Here is a 10564-nt window from a genome sequence, read left to right as displayed (position 1 = left end):
TATATATATATATATATACATATATATATATATATGTGGGCACCCGCTCTACCAACTGAGCTTCCCGGACGCCCCTAACAGGCCTTTGTAATGTGCACTTTCAGCTGCCATCTCAACCTATTTTACCCATTAAATGACAGAAGTTAGCCCTGTGCCACTGATTTAGATTTATATACAAATGTGCATTCTAACCACAGCATCCATTATCATAAGTGTGTTAAATGAGCAGATATGACACAGACAAATAGGAGGCTGGAACCTGGCAAGCTTTATTGGTTTTTAACTTAACACTGCTGGCGGATAAAAACCACAATCCTGCAAATTGCACGGTCTGCAGGAATGATCAGAATGATTATAGTCGGATAAATGATAAGGTCGGTTTTTGACAGGTATAGAGACAGTCAAATACCGCTGGACTCAAAACACATGTGACCATGAAAACGTTCAAAATGTCTCTACCTTGGCAATGTCAACACGTCTTGTGTGGACTGCATACAGCGTCTTCAGTATAAATATTTACACCGTAATCACAGTTTGAAGAAATGTCTGCACTGTATGTTCTGATTTATTTGAATTTGAATTTATTTGAATCCGAAAATGGAAAAAAAAACTCCTCAAAAGTCAGCTACATAAATAAGTCTCTGAAGACAGTGTGTCTGTGATGTCTGGGATTTAGCAACGTGTGTGTGTGTGTGTGTGTGTGTGTGTGTGTGTGTGATCACTACACAGCATGAATGCTCAGCTTTGGCAATTAAAACAAACATCTCAAAACATCAGCAAAAGCTCTCATACTCAGCTGCTGCTAAATGATTTCCTATTTAATTTTCACATAGCAAATATGCATAAAAGAGGCTAACACCGCAGTTAAATTGCTACACTGTTTTTCTCTTAACAGTACCACAGGTTGTAAGCATAACATTTTCCCCTGTAGGTCTAAAAATGGCTACAAAAAATGCCCTATGCTGGGCACGATTGCTAATATGCTACAAAAACAAGCAATCTTTAAGTCACTGTGCAACATGAGAACTTCAATGGGAGTCAAACTGAAAATCTCCTGTTGTTGTTGTTTAAAAATATCACTAAACTTATGCAAGGGTCTGTGGACTGACTGTTTTGTCCTTTTCAAAAGTCAAGACTGAGCTTTTAACCTCCAGTTTTGAGTCTGTGTGGATAAGTGGTGCTACAGGTGCTCAGAAAAAAAGAAATCGGTGTGTTTTTCCGGATTCTTGTATATAAGGAGTGGACTAGTCTGGATCAACAGAACAAGGCTACATTTCCAGAATAAAACCTGATATCTGGCACAACGTCAGGCCTTGCCCTTTCGTTTTCGCTGTGTGTGTGTTGCAATTTAAAAAATCCCTTCGCTACGGAAAAACAAGCCTTGAGCTAGCAAGCTGCACGCTGAAAATGGCAAGTTTTGAAGAAGATTTGGATTGTGCAACAAGGAAGACCAGCTTGGTTCTTTTGCTAAATGACTGTAAAAAGATACAAGTTTATGGCATTTACTCTCTAATTGGGAAGTTTTGTGATCGATTGGTGGAATTGCTTTGGACGAAATAAACAATATACAGGTAAGAGCAAATGGCGTTTAACCATGCTGTCGGCTAATTTGAATAGCTCACATTACTGTGTGAACAGTTAACCCTCATGTTGTCCTCGGGTCAAATTGACCCGTTTTCCTATGTCAATGTTCTTTTTAATTACCCAAAATAACATGATGGATTTCACACAATGCTCTTTACAAGTTTCTACTTTCATTAATTTTGGGGTCTTATTCAATTCTATAGCATTTGAAAAAAATGAAGTGGTTTTGAAATAGTATGGAGTAAAAGTTGACATATTCCAGTCTGTGATTATCCTTCAACATCCATTCCTTCAATTTTAGTTGAAATAATCCCTAATTTCTGCTTTTCTTACTCAAACATTAGGTCTAATTTCCTATAAATGAGGTTTGACCATAGATTCCAAAAATAACTGTAAAACTAAAGTTAATAAATCAGTGTTATGTAGTGTTGAAAACGTCAAAAAAGTGACAAACATTGAAAACAAGCATACAAAATGTTTAAAAAAGGGACAAAAACTTGAGAAAAAGTGTTAATTTTCAATTTTGACGGGAAGACATCACAAGGGTTAACTTCATGTAATGTTGTACGTGGTGTTTCCTTTAGCAGGGTGCAAATGTTCCGCCAAAACAAGTTCTGTCCAGAGACTATTTTGCAGAGCCACGGTTTCAGCGTCTGGAGACGATTGTGATTGGTTTACAGAAATGTCAATAAACCAGAGCGCGTTTTTGTCCCATCCCGTAATGCTGGGTGGACTAGCCAGACCCTCCTGTGAACAAACTAGGAATCTGTCATTCACTACATTGCGTATGATGGAGGTAGTGGATTAATCTGGTCATGGTTCTGATTGGCTCAGCAGACACTGGAGAGTGGCCGCAGTATTCCTAGCACCAGCCCCCCAACTCCCAGGTATTTCCCATCAAATGATACGTTTCTTGAATTGATCTTTCTTCATGTCATCAGACAAATTATTTTCCCCCTCTAAAATAAATATGATAAGGAATATTCTGGACCCAAAAGAAATGTGTGATAAGATCCAGAATCTCCAATCGATGGTATGAGCGAGTTGCATTAATAATAGATTAAAACCAGGAGGTAAAATAGGATGCAGAGCCATCTGTCACAGTGCACTCGTGTTTTCAGTTTGCTTCCCATATAAGCTTGTGTTCATCAAAGTGCCGTGTCTGTACGTCCATCTTTTCTCTATATAAATCTTATTTTGTTACTTAAAACCAGGAAAAGTTGGGTTCCATTTCAAATCTGTCAATTCAGGAAGCACATAGTCATTCAAAGAAATAAACTGTAATTATTCTGTCAGAATTAATGTTAACATCATGGAAATTACCATTAAAAAACACTTGGTGGTCAACAGGTAAGTCGCGTTCATATATATATATTATATTTTCTGAACTGAATGGATTCAAACGGAGTGCAATCTGAACCTGGCTTTAAAGATTTAAGGTTTGTTATATCATTATGTACATACCTAAGAAAAGTAATTCTGACGTCCATGGCAACAGCATCGTCGAGGCAGCCGTTTTGATTGTAACAGGGGTGATCGCTGTGAACACAGGCCGTCCCTGTTCGTCAGTGTCCATGCCGACGTTGCAGAAAAACTCCTGGCGCTCCCACAGAAGCTTTTCCAGCTGCGCTCGGCACTTTTAAAAAGTCTCTCGGTTTCATCCCTGGAAAAGTTCAACATTCATCCGCATGGCTCCCCTCTCACAATACAAACAGCTTAGAAAATTCAATAGCTAAAACACCTAAAATATACTGTAATATTTACACCCCGTGAGTGATGAGAATAACGTTTTTGTAACATTAGTTTCAGCATGAAGGGGACAAAGAATTCCTATTGTTGAAGTATAAAGCTCTATGCAAATACAGTTTACCTTTGATCGTGTATATATTAGTGTTGTAGTGTGTTTGTGGGTGGTGCAGTACATGGGAAAATGTTGTTAGCAGGGCCTGAAGTTAACTTTTTTTGGCCCCCAGCCATTTTTAAATCCACCTGTCACACAGGCTTTTCACCAGCCACTTCTTTTCCTTTTTTGGCCTCATAAAGGTGAAATACAGGAAATGCACAAGCATCATTCTCAAACTTGTTAAGAATACACATTTGAGTACTGTCAATATATTACAAAATCAATATAATTATTGACTCTTAGAATATCTTTTTCTTTCCTTCAGTCATTCTTTTAAAAAAAAATCTTTTCATGTGCTGCAACATTTATGGGCTCAAATCCAAGGAAATGGCCGTTTTGGTTTAAAACTATAGTGCGCAGAATTCTAAGTAATGACAACACCAAGGTCATTGCATCCACATGACACAAGCCTTCCGTGACCCCTACTCCACACAGTTGCTGGTAGCCAAGGAGGACACGGAGGATTAAAAAGAGTTGTGCAGAGCTTAATAGCTTTGTAGCAACTCATTTGGCAATGTGTTGAATGTAACGGACGTTCATTAATATCAAAATGGTACGCACTACAGCTTTAAATGTGAATTGGGGCCAACAAAACTCCACTAACGAATCCCTCATTTCTCATTGTATTAATTTCAGGCCCTGGTTGTAAGCAATACTGATTTTTAAGAATATGGACATTCTTCATCATACTGGCATTCTTCCTGTTTCTTTTCAAATGTAGTTTGTCATGAACAGGGTTGGGAAGCAATTTGATAGTATGATGTTTTTAATGTAAAAATTAGACAATGCAACTACAGTTAGGCTTAGTTATTAGTTAGGCTGGGGAAACTAGTCAAAACATAAAATCTTTCTGTTTTCAGCTTACTGTTTTCGGTACACACATTCAAAACGTGAATGAAATGAAATAGATGAATTCAATACATGTGGACATATTCTATTCATTAAAATCTGCATCCACAGTACAATTGACATGCTGACATTGTGTCAAAGGGTTTGTGTTCTTTTACTCCTACAAACTCAACCCATATTACTCCAAATTCATCCATTCTCAGCAACAATACCTCACATGACATATGGGTTGCAGGCCTGTTGTGCTACCTGTACTGTGCTGGCAGGAGTTTGTGTGTGTGTGTGTGTGTGTGTTTTTTTTAAATCCTGTATTCTCATAAAAAAGCCAGTAACATCAGCCTACTTTTGATTTCTAATTCAATGTTTGTGTAGGGATTTCAACATTTATTTAGAAAGTAATCAAAAGTAATCAAGACATAATGAAGTAACCTTCCCAACCATGTTCATGAAATTAAGAAAATATGTTACAGTAGATGCTTCTTTTTTTAAAGCAGGCATCCTCAATCCTTGTTTGATGACAGGATAATACATGTATATCCAGATACACTGTTTTGTAGTTTTTGTGAATGGAACACAATAGTTTTGGGAAATGATTCAGCTTCCTGTTTCCTGTGCTGCTTCACCCTGTTTCCTGTGTGTCGCGGCCCTGATGATGAATGTACCCGTCAGAAACCGCACAAACGTGTTGATGCTACTAATAACTGTATCCCTCTCTCCTCCCCTACCGTGTTTCCTCCCGGCGTGTTAAAAGTTTTAAGTGTCTGTCTTCGTCTTGGGCTCGGCATCAGCAGTGAGTCATCCCTCCGCCCACTCGCTGCTCCTCCCGTCCTCCCCTCTTTTCTTTCCTCCTCTCTCCTCTTTTTGATCTCCTCAAACCTCCCTCCTTCATCCACTCTGCTGCATCCCTCCTCCCACACACTTCGAGGATACAGGATTTGTGATTGTGTGTGTGTGTGTGTGTGTGTTGTCTTGTGGTGTGTAAGAGCTGTAACAGAGCCAATCTAACCCCCCCCGCCCCCATTTCCAGATATGTATTCCCTTCCTTTCTCTGCATACGGAGCCTAGCATGGCGACGCGCTCATTCGCATGTGCGCGTGGTAGCGGGGAGGAGGCACGGCTGAGGGTGGCACCCCCATGGGCAGGGATTGGGGTGGGGGCCCGCTCGGGTGAGGGTGTGGCTGAGGGTGGCCGTGGGCATGGGATGCTCTGGGTAGGGTGGATGTGGAGGCCAGGTGGAGAGGGTGTGGGTAAGAGGAGGAGGTGGAAGAGGAGGAGGCCGGCTGGTGCTGGTAGCTGGCCGCCGATGAAGGCCCAGAGGAGGAGGGCGTCTGCTGGGAGCTGCTGCCCCCCTTGGGCTGCGCCTGCGAAGGCGGCGTCTGGTTGAGCTGGATGGAGATGTCGGAGGAGACGTCGGAGGCGCTGCGACCCCGCTTCGGAGGAGGCCAGGAGTCTGGGTGGAGGAACTGGCCGCTGTAGTCGCTGCATTCGGACATGCGGGGGCGGTAGAGGGCGGGATGAGGCCGGTACAGCTCCTCCTCAGCGTAGCGCTTCATGAAGAGGTAGACGGACATCACTCCTGCACCCTGGGACACGTTGAGACAGACAGTACAAAGACACAGCGGTTAGTGCAATGTCCCTCCCAAGTTAAAGTTCTGTATTGTGTTAGTTACTCTTTAATTAGAACTTAAATACCAGCTGAAAAACAGCACCTGCATTCAACATCTATACTACCATACTATTTATTATGCAACAAAAAGATTTAGTATGTCAACTGCATTACGCCACAAATACCAGGACGTCCTTGGGCATCTGGTCAGATTTTTCAGTATGCAAGCTAGCATGCTTTTCAGACCCAATTCAATTCAGTTGGATTTATAGTGTCCAATCACAACAGAAGTTATCTCAGGACACTGTATCTATATCTATAATTGACTGAGACCCAACCGGCAACCCATTGCTGCGTGTCATTCCCCCCTCTCTCTCCCCTTTCATATCATCTTTATACATCTCAAAAATAAGGGCTGAAAATGCCCAAAACATATCTTCAAAAAAAAAAAATAATACGCACTTTGTAAGGGAAGCTGCAGTACTAAAAGTTAAAAAAACATCAACTCTGTGTTAGAAAGCCTGTTGCACCACTGACTACCCACGTCCCTAAATGTGACATCATGGTGCACTGACACACCCTGCGGTTCACTGCTGCAAGGTGAGAAGTTGACTGGGAAAACAGTTGTATAGTGTCAGCGGGAACTTTCTAAAGTCTGATGATGTGACCAGGGTTATCTCAGATTGGGTTTGGACACTTTAAGTTAATTCCAGAGAGCCTGTAGTAAAAAAAACATGTTTGAAAGATTTGGGCATTTACCAAGAAGATGCTAACAAGGTGCATTATGGGAAATGCCGGATCTTGAAAAGGGCCTCGGCTGTATCGAATGTGAGCATTGTTTTTCTAACTTGTCACTTTCTAATCCACCAACATTGTGCAAGTGCAATACTTTTATATTTTTATTATATTTTCAAGTCCTGGGGAAAATCTGGGTTATAGTGTGTGCTTTCTAGTTTATATTTCTGATTTAATGTTTCCATTTATGCACTGAATGGGTATGAATCTGGCTGAATTCCTCTTGTGTTTTATCACTCACTCCTGCAGGCCCTTCATATTTCTTCATAATAGGCTTTTATTCTGTTTTAGGTTTTGTTATTATGTATATTGACAGCATATTGAGAAGCGGCATGGGTGGATAATCAAGCAAATTACCCTCTAGGGACTGTAAAGTTATACAATAATGTTTTCAAGTGACATAAATAGTTTGACCCCTATTATATACCGGCGGCAATTTGGTTTGTTATCGGCCATTCTATGAACAACTCAGCTTATGTAGTTTGTGACGGACAGTCATGCAAATGAAGTGGATCTGCTAGATAAATAGGTGCATCAAACAGTACTCGGAGTGTCTGTAGGGGAACAGAAATGAAGAGATGGAGAGATAGAAGAGGCCGCTGTCTGTTTCCATTAATGAATACTCAACATAAGCAAATCTAAATGCAGCCCTCTCAGCAAATTCCCTGATGCAAAACGCTTTTCTAAAACATCAGAATCAGCCTCCCTAAACTGGAACACACTGCCACCAGGAGGGCAGGAAATTAAATAAATCCATAATTTTGCAGAGAGTTGAAGAAAAGGAAAGGCGCTCGGCGGTGGAATGAGCCATTCATCCGAAATGTATTCACGTCGTTCAGCGGGGCATCCGCTGAGCATTCACAGCTCATTCACTATTCATTCACAACATCAGGGCTACAACCGCCACGAAACTTTAGATGCTGATGAATGTGCTTGTGTGTGTGTGTGTGTGTGTGAATGTGTGTGTGTGTGTGTGTGTGTGTGTGTGCGCGTGTGTTTCTGTGTGTGTGAGAGGGAAATTGAGATAAATAGTGTGTTTAAAATGAGTTTGTCGCAAAATTGCATGTTTTGCAGCTTCAGTACAGATTAGGAGAAGAGGAGTGGAGAAAAAAAGGAGGAATAGAGGAGAGGAGATAAGAGAAGACAAGAGAGGACAGAAAGGAAACAAAGGGAAGAGAAAAGGAAAGGAAGGGAGAAAGGATGAAATTAATGAAACGATAATAGAGTATTAGAGAGGGGGAGGATGAAAGAAGGGAAGACAAAAGTAGAGAATAAAAAGGAGGAGACTTGAGGAAGGTGCGGAGGAAGGAGAGAAAGTCTGTTTGGAGAAGCAAGAAGGACAAAAGAAATGGAAAGCAGAGAGGAGGAGTTCAGACAAAAGGACAGAAGTGAAGAGAGAGGGACGGAAAAGAGTTCTTTTCTTTTTTAATAAAAATGGGTAGGAAAGAAGAGCGGATTAGTGAAGTAACTTAAAAGAAGACAAAGAGAAAATATAAATATAGAAGAAAAAGAAAAGGCAGAGAGAAGAGGCAAGGAAGAGGAGAGAAGAGAGGGAAGGAGAAAAAGAAAGAGAGAACATGGAAGAGGATATGGATATAGAAGATGGGCAAGAAAGAAGATATACTGTAAATAAAGAAGATGAGAAGGGAAGAGGAAAACAAGATACTAGAAGGAAAAGAGAAAATAAGGGCAAAGGAGAACAGAAGGTTATAAAAAAGGTAAAGGAAAAAGGAAGGACAGAAAGACGTAAGTTGAGTGATAATGTTAAGAATTGTAAAAATGGAAGCATATGTAAAAAAAAAAAATGGAAGTAGACAGGAGATAAGATAGGAGAGGAAGAAAACTGAAGCGGAGGGAAACGGGATTAGAGAGGAGAGGAGAGGAGAAGTTAGGAGGGAATAGGGAACAAAATAGAAAAAAGGAGAGACAAAAGGAATAAGATAAAGACACGAAAGGCAAGAGAAAACAGATGAAGAAAAAGGGAAGGACAACAAGGATTAAAGAACTGAAGACTACAGACAAAAGTAAGGACAAACTGTACAAGAGAGAGAGAGAGAGAGAGAGAGAGAGAGAGAGAGAGAGAAGAAGAGGAGAAGAGAGAGCATAGCATTGTAAGCTAACAGCGAGCACACAGAAGAAGGAGCAGCAGAGAACTCCACCTCCCAGCGAGGAATATTAAGATGCATGTGAAGCGGTGCTGCGACAGAGCTGCTGCCCTCAAGTATTCAAGCTATTACACTTTATGAATATTGATGCAGGCGTGTGACGGCTCTACTACGCAAGCACTTTTTAATTGTGTGTGGTGTGTTGTGTGTGTGTGTGTGTGTGTGTTGTGTTGTGTGGTGTGTGGTGTGTGTGTGTGTGTGTGTGTGTGTCTAGCTGAAAAAAGTCTGTATATCAGCAATCTACAAAAGGTTGTGTGTTAAGCCAAGCGGAGGTTGGTTGACATCAAATCAGATTGTTTTGTGTGTGTGTGTGTGTGTGTGTGTGTGTGGGTGTGTGTATAGTGTCAGTAAATGTGAAGCATCAGTGCATATTAATGTCTGTGTATTTCCACATGCTCATGTGTTTGTGAGCTTGCAATAACTACACACACTATATTATATATAGATATATACTGTATGTGTGTGTGTGTGTGTGTGTGTTTGTTCTTGGATTACCTCTTTCACAGGAAGGAGGAGCGCGAAGGCGAAGGACCACCGTAGCGATATGGAAGAACGCCTCTGGCTCTCTAGGTCGGTTCATCACCTCATCATTAATGCTGGAGATATACAAAACCAGACCAACCACCAGGCTGAGACCTGCGGACACACACACCACACCAAACCACACACACACACACACACACACACCACACACACACAACACACACACACACACACACACACAAACTTAATAGGTATTCATACGGTTATTACTACAAATACAGAGGGTTTCACAATGATACAGTGCTGAAACATCCAACCTTTTAACCCTCATGTTGTCCTTGGGTCGAAATTTGACCCATTTTGAGTAAAAAAATAAATAAAAATTGTCACAAAAAATGAGCCGTCAAAATAAGCGCTGAAAATGTCAACAATAAAAATATCAAAAAACTGCCCACAACACTGAAAAAATGACAAAAATGTCGAAAAAAAGCTATAATCCTGTTGAAAAAAAGTGACCAAAATGTTTTTTTTTCATGGTTGACGGGAAGACAACACAAGGGTTAAGAGCATCAATTTTCTTTGTGATGAAATTATTGTAATATAAATGTGTTTTCCTTAAAATACAGGGGCATAAGCATACACACCCCTATTTTTATAATAACGGGGCATAAGCATACACACCCCTATGTTAAATACAGGGGCCTAGCATACACCACCCCTATGTTAAAATACAGGGGCAAAGCTACACACCCCTATGTTAAAATACAGGGGGCATAAGCATACACCACCCCTATGTTTATAATACAGGGGGCATAACACCCCTATTATTATAATACAGGGGGCATAAGTATACACACCCCTATGTTAAAATACAGGGGGCATAAGCAGACACACCCCTATGTTAAATTCCCATAGAGGCAGGCACATTTTTATCATTAAAGACCAGATATTTCATGAATTGGGATACTATGCATCCTGATAAAGTTCCCTTGGCCTTTGGAATTAAAATATGCATCCTTTATCAGGATGCATAGTATCCTGATCCATGAAATATCTGGCTTTTGAATTTAACATAGGGAAGGTATACTTACCCTGTATTTTAAGGAAGACCATTTATTTATTTACATACATTATTCATTCACAAAGAAACTTGGTGTCCTTAAAGGTTGGATTTTACCT

At 40.6% G+C, this 10564-nt stretch overlaps 1 protein-coding gene across 1 annotated transcript in view; it reads right to left on the bottom strand.

Annotated features, from left to right (window-relative positions):
- Positions 1-3766: 3766 nt before the first annotated feature.
- Positions 3767-10564, bottom strand: part of LOC116701768 (voltage-dependent calcium channel gamma-7 subunit-like) — a 42084-nt gene continuing 35286 nt past the window's right edge. Inside the window, 3 exon segments of the mRNA XM_032535713.1 lie at positions 3767-5919; positions 9398-9449; positions 9451-9538. Of these exon segments, the coding sequence (XP_032391604.1) occupies positions 5398-5919; positions 9398-9449; positions 9451-9538 (662 nt within the window). The 3' untranslated portion in view covers positions 3767-5397.

Source organism: Etheostoma spectabile, chromosome 14 (assembly GCF_008692095.1).
Source record: "Etheostoma spectabile isolate EspeVRDwgs_2016 chromosome 14, UIUC_Espe_1.0, whole genome shotgun sequence".
NCBI lineage: Eukaryota > Metazoa > Chordata > Actinopteri > Perciformes > Percidae > Etheostoma > Etheostoma spectabile.
The sequence above is the reverse complement of the archived record's forward strand: the minus strand, read 5'-3'. Positions and strand labels throughout refer to the sequence as shown.